Source organism: Sardina pilchardus, chromosome 13 (assembly GCF_963854185.1).
Source record: "Sardina pilchardus chromosome 13, fSarPil1.1, whole genome shotgun sequence".
Taxonomy (NCBI): domain Eukaryota; kingdom Metazoa; phylum Chordata; class Actinopteri; order Clupeiformes; family Clupeidae; genus Sardina; species Sardina pilchardus.
In genome coordinates, this window is record NC_085006.1 from 22,013,678 (window position 1) to 22,034,760 (window position 21,083).

The 21,083-nt window shown below is 41.1% G+C and overlaps 2 protein-coding genes across 2 annotated transcripts; both read right to left on the reverse strand.

Moving 5' to 3' along the window:
- Positions 1-2,384: 2,384 nt before the first annotated feature.
- Positions 2,385-3,395, reverse strand: LOC134099193 (odorant receptor 131-2-like). Its single transcript, XM_062551984.1, has one exon. It carries the CDS (start codon positions 3,393-3,395, stop codon positions 2,385-2,387), a length of 1,011 nt encoding a protein of 336 aa, XP_062407968.1.
- Positions 3,396-19,485: 16,090 nt separating this feature from the next.
- Positions 19,486-20,457, reverse strand: LOC134099195 (odorant receptor 131-2-like). Its single transcript, XM_062551985.1, has one exon. It carries the CDS (start codon positions 20,455-20,457, stop codon positions 19,486-19,488), a length of 972 nt encoding a protein of 323 aa, XP_062407969.1.
- Between the last annotated feature and the right edge of the window lie 626 nt (positions 20,458-21,083).

Here is a 21,083-nt window from a genome sequence, read left to right on the forward strand (position 1 = left end):
CTGAACCATTTACAGATCTGTTGCCTCAATGAACCCTTTCAAGCCAAGGCCTTTTGAAAATTTTATGCAAAAATCCAATGTTGTTTTTTTAAAACCTGGGCGGTTAGAGGGTCAAAGCACTGAAAAAGGTTCTTCTATGGCATTGCTCTGAAGAACCAGTACTGACCCCATTCTTAGTGTAAGCCAAAAACTGCTTGTTGCAATACTATTCTATGAAGTCATCCTCTACCCTGGTCAAGTACAAAGCTCACTGATGTGTTGTGTTTTCCGCCAGAGCATGCTTGTGGTAGCATGCTGCCTCTAAGCCATGCAAAACAAGCTGTTAGGTCCAGACAGGGTTTGTTTTGGCACATAAACACTCAGGTGCAGAGCATTTATTCCGCTCTTGTCCTTTTAGTTGTTATCGTTTCAGATTTGGCACTAACCTGTATTGGCAGGTTGCCTCCACATCCAACATGAATTTATCTTATCAAAACCCAAGGTGTGTTTACTGTTGGTGTGCCTGTCAACACTCTGCTCCAACGCTGGTCAGTGAGATTCACAGACCCATAGTTAGTCTCAAGCCGTTACCGTGACACTGGGAATGTTGGAAATTGGACGTTCTAAGAATATATGAGTTCATCGAATTCAACCAAAGATTCTGTAGTTACTGCTTATTCCTCCCAGGAATACATGGTCATTAGACCTCCCGTTAGAATCCTAAAGGTGCGTGGCAGTTGTGAACCCTATAAGTCAATGTTCAAAACTCCCATGCTGAAGCGTTTTAAATAGTCAACAGGGGGCACTCTTGTCATGTTAAAATGTGGGTGACTTTATAGGGAAGGTGCACTCTGCAATGTGTGCACATCATGCCTGTTGATTTCATTCACAATTGAGGCCTTTAAACGTTGGTTTGACATCTCTGTGTACAGTGTACTCTTGGCACTACAAACAAACAATCTTTGTAATGGACAGTGGTTTGAAGGTCTGGTTTTGCCTTCTTGTGTTAACAGACTTTTTCATGGGTATATAATAACTTATCAAAAACCCCTGTCACATCATTCAGAGTACAGCAATATGAGTGTGTGGTTTTATCACTGAAGAACTCGATTTGATATTATTACTCATCCATAGTCATCACAAATGCGTGTGCTTAAGCACCTGCATGTTAGTAGACCGTTTCCCTCTCTTTACCCAACCATTTGGTTAACCTGACAAATGCCATAACTATCTACCGCTTGCGCCTTTTAAACTATTATGGTAAACGATATAAACACAAATGATAATCATGCCATGTTCAAGTCATAGGCCTTTACTTTGCATCCACTATGCCAAAATACCAAATTCCAGACTATACAGCCAGAATGTTTGCTATCTGGGTTGTTCCATCTAACCTGAGTTCACAAATAATACTATCACTATAAGTATAATATGCCATCCTACACCTTAATGAGAAAACCACTCATCAGACACTAAACACTCTCACAATGTTGTCGTTGTGTTTGGATTCATCTTTAAATTTGAACAAACAAGTCAGTAGTGTGGTGTAGGGTAGCTTTTTTCAGATCAGAACCTTTTCTAAATTAAAACCCTGTTTCTGTAAACATTCATTCATGCCTTCATTTGGTTGGACTACTGCAATTCTCTGTATTCTGGTTTAACACACCACTATTGCTAGATTGCGACAAGTCCAAAACGCAGCTGACAGACTACTGCCAGGAGAAGAGAGCATTATCTCTCCTGTGTTGTCCCAACACTGGTTACCTGTGCGATTTAGAATAGATTCTAAAATGTTACTATTTGTTTTTAGTTTACTATTGTTCATATTTAATCATTTGTAAAGCACTTTGGGTCAACCCTGTTGTGTAAAATGTGCTACAGTATATATTTAAATTGACTATATAAAAAAAATGGGCAATGGACTCATGTGAGATGAATGTTTATTTCTGCTGAGATGTCATTTATGTTCCATAGACTACTAACAAAGAGGTTACAATTATGCTATAAATATTTTATAATACAATTCTTACATTGTACATTTACAGAGATTGATTGCAGCTGCCATTTTATGGTCCTATTTCTCAGATACATGTAATGTTTTTTGTTGTTGTTGGTATTTTTAAAGTTTGGCTACATGTGTATGCTCACACATACATCTGTACTTTTGTATGTATTTATTATATGGAATTAAAGTATTACATTAAAACAGGTAACATATAACAAAGTTATGGGGAAAGAGTAACAGAAAAACATAAATACCAATGGTTTCCCTGAGCAGAGTCATCTTTATTTCAGCTTTCTTCCCTTGTAGATAGCCTTTATATGCATTTTGTATGTTATTACAGAGGTTCAAGACATGTTAATTGTGATTCATTGATATTAATCAGTAAAAAATTGCATCACTTTCATACATTTTGCAATTCCTTATTCGGGTATTTAACTTGCCACCGGGGAGGAACGTGTGCGTGTGTGGAGACATCATTAAACTTGCAGCAGGCATAGTACCTCAGAGCATTATGGAACTTTTCATCTCTGAAACCATAGATAAGCGGACTTATCGCTCTGGAAAAAATGTGGAATGCCAAAAAGTCAAAGTAGCGAATGATGAGAAACAAATTGATGTCTCTCATCTCGAGGACGCGGGCTTCGATAAAGGGGCTGACGGCCTCCAGTGTGCAGAAGAAGAGTTGTAAGACGTGCAGTAGCATAGTGCGCTGCCCCTTTGAGGCGGCGCTTCTGTTGTCGCCCGAGGCCCTTCTGGCAACCAGCATGATCGACCCGTAGGAGAAGCACAGGATGAGCACAGTGAAGACGAGTTTGAGGATGTACACGTTGCCCCTCATCATCATATGCCAGTCCCGCTGCAGAAGCACCTCATAGGAGCAAGATGTCATCTTATAAAAGTAGCTCTCTGCTATATAGGAGAGCAGGATGACAAAGTCTACTAGGGGCCGCATGAAGGACAGGAGCCAGACTATGATGATGATGAGGACGGTCCTCTGTGGGGTGAAGATGTCCACGTGCCGGAGAGGCATGCAGACGGCCACGTAGCGCTCCAGGCACATGGCCAGGATGATGTTGGGCGAGACCTGAGCCAAGGCGTCCATCACGATGACCAGCGGGACGCAGAAAGCCATAGGCACGATAAAGTCCACATAGTAAGAGATGACCCCGCAATTAGTGAGGAAAAGGAAAATGGCGTCGGCGAGCAAGGTTTGGGCAAACAGTACATAGCGAGCCTCGGTTCCCAGTGCCTGTTTCCTGAAGTAGACCAGGAGCATGAAGAGATCAATGAGGATGAAGGGCCACACGATGACCTGCGCCACTGCTGTGGTTACATTCAGACGGACGGGGTCATTGCCTCGAAACGCGCCCTGGGTGCTGCCATTCGCACTCTGACTGCTATTGCCATTCATTGCTTCACTGCCTGCAAGAAAAGGAAATTCATATTATGCATAATTACTATCTTAAACATGAATCCTTTGGTCAAAAAACATTTAGTAATAATGAATTATGCATTTATCCTGGTGCAAGGTGTTGACATTTGATAGTGCCTCCTGCTCTGCAAGTGTACATAGCCAAAAATAATATTTCATATAAAAAAGGGGGAAACAATCATTTCCTGTTAAAACGTCTTCTACTATGACAAGTACACAGTGTTTTGAAAAGGAATCTATGCAATGCACCTTTAAATCACCCAGTCCACCATAAAACTACAGTATTTCATGCCAAGTCATATAACAGATAAATTGTTTGCCCCTAACCCTTTCACGAAACCACTTCAGGCATCCAACCAGTGTTCCTCCCTCTCATTGCAAAAACAGACATAACAATGCTAAACTCATATAAAGTTGCCTATGATTTACAGCTGAATGAAATAAAACTGTAACATGTAACAAAACCAACATAAAACTCCACAAAGTCAAATACAAGGAGATGTTTGCAGAGATAATAGTCCGCATTTAGAAAGAGTGAGTGGGTGTGAATCCTCTAAGTTTCTTACAAAGGACTAAGCCCTGCAATACCTGTGGTGGATATTTCTTCACATGTTTAAAGTTGGGGAGTTAGACCCTACCCTCTGAAATCTCTCCACTTTTCATTTTTATGTGGGTTGTTATGAATATTTATTAGCTCACCTGATGACGTCTTCCAGCCAGCCTTGTTGTTTTTCCACTAGTGGTTGTGTTAGTTTGTGTCATTATTCTTGATGTCTTCTTACTATGCATTGAACTCATTTTAACCATGGTCTTAGAAGGCATTGTTGTTTATGCCTCAAAGACTACAAGGATCTCCACATGGCTGTGGCTACTAGTGTTGAGGCTGTAAGCCGGATATGTGTTCAGACTTTTTTCTTTATAATTTGAAATTAATAAAAAACATATGCTCATTTTGTAAACAACAAGGAACGTGCCACAAACGTTTGCTCCTGCTTTCCAAATGGGAATGCTGCTGCCAGTGATGTTCATAATACACTGGATGGAGAAAAGTTCCATGAAATTATGCGTTTTGATGTTTTGACACAATTAAAATATGCTGATGAAATTGAACATGTTCACAATCATAATATGGAATGCTGAGGTGCTCAAAAATAGTTTTTAAATGTGTATTTTAGGCCTACAGTAATGAAATATCTGTAACCTGTTCAGCATTCCATATCACATTATAGTGTCTTGTGTCTTATAGTGTCTTGACATGTTGGAAATTCTCTGTGAAATGATGGCGTCAAACATCCTCCAAATTACACAAGCAACACACCAGGTTTGATCATCTTAGATATGATTGTGTGCTCATCTGTTTTGACTCTATTGTATACTGGTGTTATCATTAGGCCTACTTGACGATACAGCCAAGAGAAAAAGAGTTTTGATGGATACAAGTAAAAGTGGACCATGTTAATATATTGATGCCCATATACAGAAATATATATTTGAAATATAGTTTGATAATATATTTTGAAGCATATGTAAATATTAAAAAAAAACTTTTTTTTTTTTTTTTTGACACTTAAACATTTATTTGGCATGTTAAAATTGTCGAATTGTGAAATGAAAAAGTCAAACTTGTGCTCTTTGGTTGAGGTGAAGATGAGGTGTTACAGATCATCCACTGGGAGGCAGTACAACACTAGTACACTACTGAGCAGGGCACATGGCAGCAATGTCAGGCCTCTTGCACACTGCCTGTGTGGTGTGAGCATGGCATGTCTGTTGCGCGTCAGAGGGTTAATGAAGCTAAATGAACCATAGTATGTCTGAATGTATTAAATGAATGTGGCATTGATGTTGTGAGTGCAGCTTTCATAATGAACACAAATAGATCTTGCAACACAGTTTGGTAATTAAAAGGAAAAGGCCTAAAGATGTAAATATGTTGTCAGCATCTAATGCATTTATATAAAAATATAAAAATGATATTTATACACAGTTAATGTTTTTTTTTATTTTTTTTATCTAAACCCATTTTATACTCTAAATTATTTTCTAAAAACTCTGCATTGAAATGGGCACACATGACAGTGGATGAATCTTGCAGTGTTCAGAAAATAAAATCTGTTAGGTCTCTGAGCCTGATTGTCTGGTTGGGACATATGACTCAACAGTGGAGGCTCTTAAGCAAGACAATTATAACTATTGACTGCCCATGACTGTAATAAGGTACTGACAATTTAGCAGCATCTTGGATGACTTAACAACAACTTCATCATGTTTACTCTAAGTGACATGTGAGAGTTTTGAGTGAGGAAATGCAATCAGACATAGAAAGAAACATTTATTTTTCTGCAGAGATGTGATTAAATCCACACCTGGCATAATATCTCATAGCAGCATTAAACTTCTCATCTCGCAAACCGTACACGAGAGGGCTTATGGCCCGGGAGACGACAGAGAAAGCCAGGAAGTTGAAGTAGCGCACGATGAGGTAAATATTGATGTCGCCGATCTCCAGCACCCTGGCCTCGATCAGAGGCCCCGTGACCTCCAGCGTGCACAGCACCAGCTGTAGGATGTGAAGCAGGAGGGTGCGCTGGCCCTTGGAGGCGGCCTGCTTGTTGTCGCCCGAGGCCTTGCGCGCCACGTTCATGATCGAGCCGTAGCAGAAGACCAGGATCAGCAGCACGAGCAAGTAGTTGAGCACGAAGAGGTTCCCCCGCATGATCATGTGCCAGTCCTCCAGGAGGATGATCTCGTAGTAGCAGAACGCCGGCCGGGAGAAATAGCTCTTTGCCACGTAGCTGAGGAAAATGGTGAAATCGATGAAGGGCTTGCAGAACGAGATGAGCCAGACCAGGGCCACCATCAGCATAGTCCTGGCCGGAGAGAAGATGGTGACGTGTCTGAGGGGCATGCAGATGGCCACGTAGCGCTCTATGCACATGGCCACGATGGTGGTCGGGGAGACGTGGGTGAGGCCTCCCATGAGGAGGGTGAGGGGCAGGCAGGCACCCACCGGCAGCAGCAGGAACACCTGGTACGTGATCACCACAAAGTTGGTGGTGAGGAGGAAGGCCGTGTCCGCGATCAGCGTCTGGGCGAACAGCACGTACCGGGCCTCCGTCTTGAGCACGCGCCGCTTCAGGAAGACGACGAACATGAAGATGTCGATGTAGACGAAGGGCCACACAAAGATCTGCGCCAACGCGGTGGTCACGCTCAGGCGCACCGGGTCACTGCCGGTGAAGAGCCGCCCATCGCTGCCATTCCTGCCCTGACTGCTGTTGTCACTCATGGTCTGCTATGAAGGCGAAATGAATCAAACAGAATAAGTAAATAACATTAAGCTAGGTTCAAAGCAAATCTTAAAAAAGTCTTAAATTATGTCGAATCTAGAGGCAGAGTCGTAATTAAACCAGATTATGTACTACAGTGTATATACAGGCTGCTGTTAGTTCATCATGACCTGCTAAGATAGGAGATACAGCATCAGGGGAAAAAATAGAGTTCTAGACAGACACGAAGCCAGATTCAGCTGGATCAAGACGGCAGCTGTGCAGTATGTAAACCTCCCTCCCAGTGTTCCAAGACATTTCATCCCCTTACAATTATGTGGTTCTACGTATCTACTTTCTGTGAAGTTTTTAGATAAAAAAAAACCTCAGTCTTGAAATTCTATATTAAGTCATACTGATAAGTGGAACAAACCTCTTTAGATATAATGTCCGAAAACACATACGATTACAATAAACACCTCAACCCCACCTTCTTAAGGTGTCACAGAATAAGAACATGTCAATAACTCAATTTTGACAAAAATGTCAGATAGAACCTTATAATTCTAAGAGAACGATGTGTTAAGATAGACAGACATAAAAACACATGCCTGCCTCTCAATCAGCGGTGCTGCAAGTTGCTCGGGCTGGTTTAGGGCTGAGGCATGCAGTATAGTCAATCAACACATGCAGAGCTCAAATGCAAAAGCCTCTAAACACCACCCCAGTCCAAAATTAAATAATGATGATGAGTGAATGCTCTCCACACATACTGTAATACAGGTTAATCAAATAATTCTGCTTCCAAACCCGCTATAAATACCACTCTCTTCCTGGTCTGAAATATTGATTTGTAGGCAAAGAAAAGTGTTCAGAATGGATTCAGAGGGTTTTGCATCTAAACTCTTCAAATGTGCATCTAATAGGCTAAATATCATAATTATTAATATGTGTTTAAATCCTTGTGTGACACACAGTTATTGCATGCATTAATTATGCAAGCTGCAGCCGTTACTCATGATCTGCTGTAGGGGGGAAAAAGAGTAATTTCCATCACTACACTATCACATAGGGACAATCATACAGTAACGTATATTTGTATACAAGGCATTACACAGGTACACGTTAACAGTCACATAAACTCCCCCTGATAAAGAGTACAATGCATATAATGTTATTCACAGAGTTCTTACCTAAAGTTAGAGCTCATGATTTGTCAGATTCTGACAACCACTCAGGCTTGCATTACTTTTTTTATAATGTGTGATGTGCTTCATTTGAATATTAAGTTGTTGACAACTACACTATGTCTTCAGGGAGCGTAGTGTCACGATTGAGCGCATCCTGAAATGAATGATACTTATTGATGGTTGTTACAATTGCAATCACACAGTCACAATCGCATTGCTACAAAAAAAAAGATAACGACAAGAACACTCTACTTTCCAAATGTGTTTTGTTGAATTACTGTCCCACATTATCTTTCGTTTTTTTTTTTTGGCTATGAGAGATTTATTGGTCAACTGGTTGGATGAACTGCTCTCAATAATGGTTCTGTTGTTTTTGAGAGTTTGTCCTGGTTACACATTTAACCTCAAATTACACCTGCCTTTAAAAGGCAGAACATTTTCATCACAAAACATCATCACAAAACATATATGCGCTATATGCCAGAATACAGTACCTAATCAATCTTAACTTTTCCCCCAACCTTCCCAAAAATGCCTCTACATTAGTAAAATGTCTGTTTCTTGAGATCACTGAGTACCGGTACGGAAAAAAATTGGACCAGGTCGCTACAGTGCTTATAATTCAGTTCATATTGATAGTCCTGAAGTACTTTACAACTGATCTTGAAAAACAGAAATCTATGTGAATTTGTCAGGGATTTCCTTTAAGGCCCTCATGGCAATGAGGGAATGGGCACTAACGTGTTTAATATCTGCCCGAGTTTCCTGGTGTGTTCTCCAGTGAGCCCCCTGTTGGAAGTCTCCAGTAATATGACATGTACAGTACATAGGCACTTTTATTAATGGTGCAGCAGGTAGTCTACATGAACATGTAATTCAAAAGCACCATAAAGGAGTCATATTTGTTAAGTGAATGGGTTCACAGGTAACTTAAGGTGACTGTTACCCTTCCTGCTTGTGTAGGTTGTGGTTGGTGCAGTGCAGGAGATTTCCTCTGCTAACTTTAGGACCAGAACAGACATCTGTGCTATACATTTGACCAAAGTCTTTTTAAAGCAAGTCACGTCACTCGGCAGCCATATTGGCCATGGGGTCGGGCAGCGAGTTAGACCGTAACAAGACCAGGCCCTATCTAAATGAATGGGGAGAGAGCTGGATGTCCATGTTCAGAGGTGTAAGGGACATAAAAATCACATGTTTGAAATCACGATGAAAATCAGACTAAAATTGCTGAAAAGTTTTGATGGTTTGGTATCAAATTAACGCTTCAAAAGCCTTTTTGCTTACTGGTAATCTTGGACTGCGCATGTGTGATCACCAAGGATCGGCAAAATGATTGGAGCAACGGCAGTGGAAGAGGCGGGACATGTGCTAACCGGTGTAAACACCCGCCATCTTTGCGTTACGAAGTTAGCCCATGCATTTCAATGGGCGATTTTTCCAGTGCAGTGTCTCCTCATATATAAGTTTCTCTGATTTGACTCTGTCAAAATAAACCACTGCAGGCCGACCATTCCGTCTTTGAAAAGTTGCAAGGGCATTTCAGAGACCAAATGGCTTGATATTCCAGTGATGCATATCTCTGGCCAGAGAGATATCATAGATACAAGCAGAGTAACATCACACCCAAACTTTTGTTCATTGTTTATTTGTAACCAACATTTTGTCAACGTACTTCGTATTTTTCAATCATCACAATCTTCACAATCTTTCTTTAATTATGATGCTCCACTCAAAAAGAACATTCTGACTGTAGATAACGGTTGTTTTCCCAGTCCCAAGGGTGCTTGCCCTGCTGGTAGCCTGACAACAAAATTCAGTGTGTAGAACCATCTGATTACAGAAAAAACCCTGCGTAGCATTTTAAAATATCCACACACTTGTACGTGAATTAAAATGTATCCTTCTTCAGCTGGCTAGATCAGTCACTTGCGCAGCACAGGCTTTTCCAAACTTATAGTGCAACACAACTCTGTCCAGAGCAGGATGAAGTTGAGTGTGTATATATATATATATATATATATAAACACATCACATTGAACTGAGTCTTACCATTCAAGTAGACAACAGAATCATGACAGTAATAATAATGGCCTACTACTACAACTACTACTACTGCTTACCCTTAGCTGTTCTAAAATCAGTGTAAACTACAGACTCAAGTGTCATTGCTTTTCTAAGACGGTCACTACGTCGATCTAGCAAGATTTCATGAAACAAAGGCACAGCAACGGAAAATGTAATCAATCTTCTTTAAAATATCAAGGTTACTCTTAATCCTGCACCTCACACGGATGAGCGGCACTTTTGTGCAAGTTGTGGTAGCACATTAGCCTGGGAACCAGACTCTCTTCTTCGCAGAGAGTCTGGCCTGTAGCTCCATTGGCAAACATTTATTTTCTGGTTTGTGGACACTTGCCTGAAGTTTAAATTCATTGGAGTTCAATCGCTAAAGTTTGGTAATGACATATGATAATCATGGGGAACACAGCGATAACGGTAGGCTTGAAACCTAAATGTAATCGCTCTTGGGAACGCCCTCTGTTCGCTGATTGGGCAGAGATGCATTCGCTGAAGTAAACCAAGCTGGATGAAGCTTTGCCAGACGGAGTATGGACAGAGATGTAAATGAGTGGAAGTATGTAGTCAGGCGGGGGCCAGGCTAGTAGCGCATTACTATAGAACGAAATGCGGTCAAGTAGTGTTTGTGTTGGATTTTACAATGGCATTGAACGCGATTTAGCCAATCATAATCAAGGACTGGAACTATCTGTTTTAGAATACCAATTATAAAATAATAATGAATGTAAATAAATACAGTTGCTAGTGGCAATGGACAGGGTGCAATTCTTTTTAGAACATGGGGTATTGGGTGTTTGGCATTGAGATTATAGAACTGTGGAAAAAACGAGGAAGAACTGAATTTGCAGATTCTATGTGCGTTCAGATATGCTGTATGTAGGTACCAGTAATGACTAAGCATTCTATTTGGCTTGTTAAATCTCAGGAGAAAAGATCTACTTTTAAAGGTTAACTTTAAATGTAGATCTTGAGGCCTAGCCGTGGTGCGACTAGCTGGGGCGCCTGCACTGTACACCGGCAAAGTCGGAATTTCCTTTCCGGAAATTCCGGACCTCACTTCCTGTCGTTCTCCCCTGTCCTGTCCAATTGAAGGCATAAAAAACCTCCAAAAACTTTATTTGCTTGGTTGAAAAACTGTCTGACTTCCGACAGCTGGAGAGGGGAACTTGCCATGGTGTCACCATGTCAATCATTCCCTTGTAATTGAGGGCTCCTGTAGCCGCATGTACATTTCAAAACATTGCAACATGACTTGGAACAAATCACTGGTTAGGATTGTTTGTGAATAGGTCTTAGTGAGTTAGGAGTCCTACTGACTTCTTCTTAGGTATCCAGACTTAGGTGCTAACATAATTTGATTGATTATGTGTAACTTCTATAGTTGAAATTCCTAAGTTCCTAATGATAGTCCCTACTGATTGATGAATGACAGCCGTAGGCCTAATACATGCAGCAATCATCCTAAATAAGCATGACAGTGTGCCTAGGACAGGTGCAGTGCTGTTGTAGGTAGTATAGTTCAATCTAAATGTATAATTAAGCAATATATGACAAGAATGAGAGTGCTGTTAGTAGAAGATATTGCCAAATATTGTGGTTCAGATAAGTCTATGCCAAATGTGGAGATTTCGTCACTCATGGAGTGCCTCTCATCCAGTCAGAAATTAATAAATAGTTGTATATCATACTGTACATATGAAAATATTTTGTTTCAGTTGCACTTTATGTACAACTATCAACAGAAAATGTTTGATGCATGTGGGTATGGATTTAAATGGGGGTACTATTGCTGCTTTTTCACTTCTGGTTAGGCCTACAGAATTATTAATGTCCTGCATCAATAGTAAATTGCATGCTGTAACTGATGAATATGAACCTGGAGGTTAAAATGTATTATCTATATAATCCAGTATGTCTATAGTGTTTTTGAACAATATCGCCATCCGACAGGGATAATAATGGGTTAATGAGTAGAATTCAGTGTGCCACACTATTTATTTATTAAATTATTACTTTTTTTCTTTTATATGCTTCTGCATTATGTGTTACATCAGTCCAGGTACAATAGAATGGAAAGCATAGACAAAGCTCGCAATAGTCTTCATATCATGTCTGCTTTAGAATTTACTGGTAAAGCCTAGCTGATAAGTTGTGGCTTGTGACAACATGATAACATGTCTTTACTCCTGTCTAGTCCCAATTATCCCCCGTCATTTAAACATACACTGCAGTCCATCTGTGACAAATACTGTGTGAGGAAGTGTTTTCATAGAATTAATCCCATGCTCTACCATATGTTTCAACCCACAATCTTTTGAAGTCCAGCATATATTATATATAACTGGCATGACCGGAGTCTGTAAACCTGAGGAAAAGATTAAAACAAAAACAAGAATTTACACTTTTCTGTCAATGTAAAGATGCGTTCTTGAGCAAGGCACCTAACCCCTCACTGCTCCCCGAGCGCCGCTGGTTGGGCAGGCAGCTCACTGCTCTGGGTTGTGTGATTCACCTCACTGTGTGTTCACTGTGTGCTGTGTGTTCACTAATTCGGTTAAATTGGGTTAAATGCAGAGAACTGAATTTCCCTCACGGGATCAAAAAAGTATATATTCTATTCTATTCTATTGGAGGTTCTTGAGCAGTCTGGGCTAACTGTGGTTCTAATATTCATGGCTTTGTGCAGAAATTAGGCATCACGGCAGTATCAAAGACATGTATTGTATGTATGTATATATATTCATATATTCTATATACTTCAAAACATTCAATAGTGTGAAACTTACTGTACAGTACATTTAAATATCATTGTCAGTACCTTGACATTCATTTACATTGACATTCGTTCTGGGAGCCATGCATAGTATAGGGCAAATGTGCTGGGAAAGAAATTGGGCCCTGCACGTTTCTGCTAGCACTGATTGGTAGCCTAGTAATGAGGTATAGGCTAATATACATTTAATATACATTTTGTTATGATAGTCCATTAGCTCTCAGGTTGGCTGGCCTATTTGCCATATTTGTCCTTGTATGCCAGATGGCCTGTAAACCACTGCTTAGAAGATATTAGTGCACTTAGAAAAACAGTAAGTGAACATTATTTGTTGGGGACATGATGTACTTTGCTCTTCAGTGTTATATAAAACTTCATTGCCGCCAGGAAATTTTTATCCCTGAGGCCATAGATTAATGTGCTCATTATCTTGGCCAAGACAGAAAATGCCAGAAAGTTGAAAAAACGCACAATGAGGTACACTTGGACACTGATTTCCAGGACCTGGGCCTCCACATATGGACACATGACCTCCAGTGTACTCAGGACTAGCTGGAGCAGGTGGAGCAGTACGGTGCGCTGGCCCTTGGACGCCGCCTGCTTGTCATCACCAGACGCCCTGTGGGCCACGACAATGATGGAGGCGTAACAGAACAGCAAGATGCTCAAAATCATTAAGCAATCAGCAATGTAAAACATTCCCCTCATCTCCATGTGCCAGTCCTCGTAAAACATTATTTCATAGTAACAGAAGGTAAGCTCTTCAAAGTAGTCTTTTGTGGCAAAGGCAAGCATAATAGACAGGTCAACGATTGGTATGAATAAACACAGAAGCCAGATCAGGGCTATGTAAAGTACCGTCCTATTGGGGGGAAAAATGTTAACATGCCTTAGGGGCATGCAGATAGCAACAAACCGCTCTAAACACATGGCTACTATAATGGTGGGTGAGACATTGGATAAAACATCCATCGCTATGACAATAGGTATGCAAATGCTGATGGGCGATACAAGATGAACGTGCATAGTGATCACCACAAAGTCAGTCAGCACCAAGAAGCACGAGTCTGCAAACAGGGTCTGGGCGAACATCATGTAGCGCGCCTCTGCCCTGAAGGTCTCTTTCTTTAAAAAGACAAAGATCATGAAGACTTCTATACAGAGAAGAGGCCACACCAGGACTTGGACCAGGGATGTGTAGAGGTTCAGGCGCAAGGAGTCGTTCATTCTCAGCAGGGTGCTCCCCTCGCTGCTGTTACCGCTCGGCTGCCTATCGCTCTCGTTCATGATCCTCTCTCCTGGAGAACAGCAGAGACACAGAACGTTAACACTCACAAGAGCACAGGGTCACATATGCACAAACACACAGGCTACTGTGGGCCTAAGAAATATGCTGTAACACTTTAGGAAATCAATGTGTAGCATTATATTACATGACATGACATTAGATTACATTACATTACATTATATTACATTATATTATATCATATTATATTATGTTATCTTATGTCACATGATATTATGTCATATCATATGAAATCTTAAGCAAACATTTCCATCTTTTATCCTCTACATTAAATGAGTGTAGGAAATAATGTGTTGCCCTGCAGTGATCATTCCTCACCCGTGACACCCTGACTCTAGTGGAGTGATATGGCCCTTCATTAGAAATGTATTCTTTATATAGCCTTTCATGTGGGCAGTCTATTACGTTTTTTTGCGTGCTGATGAAAACATTGCCTTTGTAATTCATTAAAGGGACAGTGTTGTACAATCAAATAAAGAATTCTTAGAGGCTTTCATAGAAACGTTACTGACATGGCAAGGCTAGCCTATCCACCCTCTTATTCAGGATCCCCTTATTGTATGGGAAAAGTTATAAGGGGGTCATCATAGAACACGATTAACTGATTAAAAGTATTATTATTGGGTGTGTGTCTCATTTAGAGGGTACTTTTTAAATAACCATAACCTTTTTAATAACCATATATTTCATAGCCATTTCTCAGCAGTGACTGTTGCAAGAAACAATGTAATACTTTGACATTAATAAAGTTTAATATTTCAGTGGGCTATACCCTCACAAGTCCGGGCCTAATTCACTGATATCTGAATGAAGTGAGTACAGATTCAGATAGTCTGAAACATAGGCCTACGCTATGAAGTAGCTATCATTAGATGTTATTACAGATATGGCTCTTTGAGCCTCACACACACACACACACACACACACACACACACACACACACACACACACTCACACACACACATGACACAAGCTCATATACACACAAACAAACACACACACACACAAACACACACACACACACACACACACACACACACACACACACACACACACACACACACACACACACACACACACACACACACATGACACAAGCACAAAACATATTGAATACTTTCTGTAATATTCTCTACCCTGATTTACACATCAGCCTTTGATGATTGTGTTATGCACCTCCGTATCCCCACTGGCCTTACAATAGCAGTGCAACAGCCTTTGAGTGGTACATTTGCCAGTTGACTTGACTGTTACAGTAACTTGATAACAAAGCCATGTGCTTGCCTTCAGTGTGCTGTGGAGACCTGAATTTCTCATCACATGTGGGTGCACCATGCTGTTTTGTGTGTCACGTTTTGCACTTGACCCCTATAGATTTTAATCAAAATATTTAATGAAATAAAATACCCCTATTTTTACAACTCTGACGTCAGACTCCACATCATGTTAAGGCCCAAGAGGAAGGTCGTTACAATTGGAGTATGCTAGAACAAGTGTATCAAGCTATGTGTTAACTATAAGTCTTGAGGCTTACTGGCGTCCTTAGCTAATGAGGTGATGCTCTGCAGGAGTTACCTCTATGCCTGTGATGGAGCCTTTACAATAACTGTCTGTAGTTCTACTAAACTCTGTGAATTTCTGTCAGTATGTGCTATCTATCCAAAAGATTATGATCAGATTTGCAGATGGTGTTTTGCGTCCATTGGCGTACTACATCTGGTCTGCTTTTGGACCATCGTCGCCTTTAGCAGTTTAATTCAACTTATCGACTTTACTTGTTGCAAAAGAAAAGACAAGAAACGTTCTGAAAAAGAAAGAAGGAGTATTACTGATTTGGGCCACAAGTGGCAAATGGTGGGCTGTCTGTTGCCAACCAGTCAGCAGACCACAGGATTTGGAGTGTATGTTTCTATGTTCTTGGGGTGCTATATGAAACCATGCAGAACCATTAGGAGTTCCTTTGATGGGCCCTTCAAAATGGCTTAAAGAACCATTTAGGGGTGCTATATGAAGCATGCAATAGAACCATTTTGGTGTACAGTACATTTCCAGTTGTAGGGTGTGCTATTAAAATAGACTGTTAACCAGATGAGAAATGTCTATGGTTAGAAAGAGCTCGTCGCATAAGACACAGACAGGGACAGATGTATCATCATTAAGCAAGACGTGAACAACGTTACTTAAGAATTTAACTACAGACATGAACTATCGTAGTAATGCTTTTCTATGGTTAGGCTTGTCTTTTGACTGTTTCTGGTTACAACACTGTATGGCAAATAAAAAGCCTACAGATAGCATATTTAGTTCCTTTAGGTCATAATTCTTGCCAATATTTAAAATGTCTTGATATATAAGATATCCACCATAGTCTTAACATTAGGTCATACAATAAATACATAAACACGCATGACATACCAGTGCTGTTCATTTATGTGAAATATCATTTATTCTAGGCTTAATATAGCGTTTCATGGCAGTGAAAAACGTTTCATCCCTGAAGCCGTAGATGAGTGTGCTCAGTATCTTAGAAAAAATAGAGAATGCCAAAAAGTTAAAAAGGCGCACAATGAGGTACGCTTCTAGATCGACTCTCGCAACCTGGGCCTCCACGTAAGGGCAGATGACCTCCAGTGTGCACGGGAGGAGCTGGAGCAGGTGGAGCAGTATCGTGCGCTGGCCCTTGGAGGCCGCCTGCTTGTCATCACCAGACGCCCTGTGGGCCACGACAATGATGGAGGCGTAACAGAACAGCAAGATACACAGAATGGCAAAGAACTTCATGATGTAAAAGACTCCCCTCATCAACATATGCCACTGGGCCACAAACATGATTTCGTAGTAGCAGAAGCTCAGGCTAGCGAAATAGCTCTTGGAGACGAAAGCAAATACGATAAACAGATCAACAATGGGTATGAATAAACACAGGCTCCAGAGGAAGGCTATGCAGATGAACGTCTGTCTGGGGGAGAATATGTCCGCATGTCTCAGCGGTTTGCAGATGGCCACGAAGCGCTCCAGGCACATGGCCACTATGACGGTCGGCGAGAGGTTGGACAGGGCCTCCATGAACATGACCAGCGGGAGGCACATCCCGATGGGCAGCAGAAGCGGAACGTGCATCGTGACCACCACAAAGTCCGTCAGCAACAGCATGCACGAGTCCGCAAACAGACTCTGGGCGAAGAGCACGTAGCGCGCCTCCGCTCGGAGCGCCTCTCTCTTCAAAAAGACGAAGAGCATGAAGAAGTCCACGTAGAGGAAGGGCCACACCAGGACCTGGACCAGGGCCGTGAAGAGGGCCACGCGCACAGGGTCCCTGCTCCGCAGCAGATTATCTTCAGCGCTGCTGTTTCCACTCGGGCTGCTGGTCTCATTCATGATCGTTGTCACTCAGACCTGGTTACAGGACAATAATAACACAATAAAAGTAACACATACAGTACAGCAACAGCAATGAAACATGAATCACCTCAGCATTAATGCAAATATATATATTCGGAGTGATAAGATATCTAATAATAATGCATGCCCTTTATCTCTGTTGACTATATAATTATTACTTGACAGTTGCTTGATATTGCCCAGATCATTCATTACCCGCGATAAGTGTGGACCGAGACATGGGCAGGAGATCATTTTATATATATGCATAAGGTGGGCAGGCCACATGTGATTGTGTCTGTCATGCTTACAATTGTAATTTCATCTCTTGGGAAGTGTGTGTGTAGGGATTGTGCATTGATGAGATATTTACACATTTTTTAGATTAGAGACTATTATGATTTACACGGCTTATTCATCATGTTTTCATCAATTAATATATAGAGATCTGTTATATAGATGGAAAGGTCATACACTGTAGGTCCTAATCCAGCTCATCTATCACTGAAAACCCTTTATCTGTTTTATCCTTCCCGCATTTCTTTACCAAATGCAAAGCCCGGGAGGCGACATGGCAAGGCAGCACAACAGAATGTTTGTTATGGCCTGTGTCCATCAATCTCATTGTATGCACCGACGGTGGCGGCGGCGGCTTTTTCTATACAAATCCTAGGATGTAGGGTTTTGGGGGAATGTGTATCCACTATCCAGCGGCAAAAAACCCTTGGCGCTGACCTTTTTTTTTTTTTTTCAGCATCACTCTGAGCACTGAGAATTGAAATCTGTTCAACTTTTACAACAGTGCTGGTCTCATCAATGTCACTTCTCTCCTATTATCTCTGGTGTTGCACTTTGTAGACGGTCCCTATGTCCTCATCCTCACAGCCAGCAGCACTCAACCTTGAACCATTTATCCTGTTCTTAGGGTTCGATATTGTGAATATTAGCTTGTAACTTGTTGTTTGCCTTAGCCTATGCCTTATTTGGAAAGAGGTATTGTTTATGTCCTAACAATGACTCCCTTCTGTTCTGTAACTTCAACCTGGTCTTATGTTATAATGTTTCATGTATGAGTCACTGCTGATGATATGTGTGTGTTATTGTTACTATGTATATGTCGTGGTCTGATGACGATGAATGAGAATAGAGTGGTTAGGCCTACAATGCACAATGCGCTATATATATGCACGGAAGGCCGCTTTGTCAGGTGTGTTTGAACTTGGTGCATGGACCTGCTTGGTTGTAGCACCTAGTGAATAAGCACGTTATGATGTAAGAGGATTTTTTTATTATTATTGGCCAAACTGTCTTCAGTGTTGGAGCGAACATGTAAGCAAAATATAGCAAGATAGTCACATTTCATGCTCTGTTTACAGACTCAAAATTCTGAATAGAATTTTGAGTATGGCAACATCAGACTACAGGGAAATTATGCATTGCAGGAGAACTTGTATGTATGTGTGTAGCATAGTAGCACAAGTTGGTCTGCTGTGCTGGCCCAATTTCTGTGAATAAAACTTGTGAACAAAATAATTAAAATTGCATGATTGAAATGAGCACATACTAAAATGAGGACAAGATTTGAGCACAGGTTTTATGAAATTAAACATAAAATAAAATAATATATATATATAAAATTAACATAATTTGCTTTAGCAAAACAATTGCAAATTTTTGTAAAACTTTCTCTTTATATCACAAACATTTTGCAATGACACCTCCCGAGCTCCGTAGTTAAAGGTGTTGGGTGTTGGCCCCAGCTGTGGTGCGACTGGCTGGGGCACCTGCACCGCACGCCGGCGACCCGGGTTTGATTCCCGCCCCGTGGTCCTTTCCGGATCCCACCCCAACGCTCTCTCCCACTCACTTCCTGTCTCTCTCAACTGTCCTATCATTAAAGGCATAAAAGCCCAAAAAATATACTTATAAAAGGTGTTAGGTGTTCACAAATACAAGTGTTCTAACATATACAACTGTATAGAAACAAAATCTTCATTTGAACATTTGATGCTGACATTAATTACGATAAAATATCACATATTGCCTGATTAGATGAGATAACATTGACTTACTGCTTTTCAAGTTTAACCGAATGAACAGTGGGCTTTTTACTTAACCCAAAAACGGCATAGTACCTAAGGACCAATAAGAATTTCTCATCTCTCAATCCATATATCAGTGGGCTTAGGCAACGTGGGGCCAAGATAAAACTAATGAAATTGAAATATCGCACGTTGATGAATAGTTTCAAATCAATCCTGAGAATAGCGGTCTCAACAAAAGGACAACAGAACTGAATTAAACACAGCAGCAACTGCACTGCATGAAGAATGACAGTTTTGCGACCCTTAATGGTGGATTTGCTGTTCCCGGAAGCAGCTTTTGTCGCGACTTTGACTATTCTGAAGTACGTGAACACTATGACCGCCGACATCCAGAGGAAGTACAACGTCGCCACGACCGACCTCAAGTTAGCCTGCCACTGCCTTGGCAGCAGCAGCTCCACCTCACAGATCATGCTGGAGGAGAGGACGCTCGCTGGAGCCCACTCCAGGAACAGGAAGAGGACGAGGAACGGCGGGATTGCGCTCAGCCACCAAATGACGACGAGGCCTACCAGCTGCGTCCGCTCGCTGGAGATGTTGGCGTGCCGCAGGGGCATGCAGATGGCCACGTAGCGCTCCAGACTCATGGCCACGAGCGTCACCGGGGTGCCGAACTGGAGCCAGATCATCAGCATACAGAGGACGACGCAGGGAGCACACGGTATTGTGTACTGGTAGTAGCTCTGGATCACTGCCAGGTCGGTCAGCACCATGAGGAAGGAGTCCATGAAGAGTGTCTGGGCGAAGAGGACGTAACGCGTGTCGGTCCTGAAGGCCTCCTTCTTCAGGAAGGTGAAGATCATGAGAGAGTTCACATAGAGGAAAATCCCCACCAGTACCTGCACAAGCAGAATCTTCTCATTCAAAGGCCTGGAGAATAGATTAGTTGGTTTTCTGGTGATGTTAAAGGAGATCTGAGAGAGATTTTCAACCATATCTAAAAGAAAAAAAGTATATTTCTTATGTATCCAAAAATTATGTTAGACATTTATGATGATGTTATAATAGAAATAAAAGCCATTTTATGTTGAAATGGACATGTGCCTTATAAAATCTGCTGATACTTTCATGGCTAGCCAATTAAAAATTGTTAACAAATGTTAAAAATGTTAAACAAATGTACAGTACTAATCAAGGTAAACAGGTAAAAATAAAAGTCAGAGGATGAACAAAATTAAGACGACATATAATCAACAGTTGCACAAGAAATGTCTTGTCCAGTCAACTATAATTATTGTCTATGTAATAAAAGTGACAATATAATATAAAATAATATTTATGTCCTCAGTGTCATGCATGATCCTATCACCTGTGCTGTGTGCGGGTCTTGCCTTCGAGTTGAGGACTATAGGCTCCAGTGAGGTATTTGCTCAATTGCCCTCCCTTATATATTGTATGGGACAGTCTGTTTACATAACAGCAGTGACAGCCAATTTCTAAATATGTAATTGCCCATCTGTAAACCTGTAAACAGGCTAAGAGAGCACTTGAAGCAACATTTTATTTTTTTCAAAAATAATGGACTGGAAGAAGTTGCCCTATATATTTGGCTATATTTAGG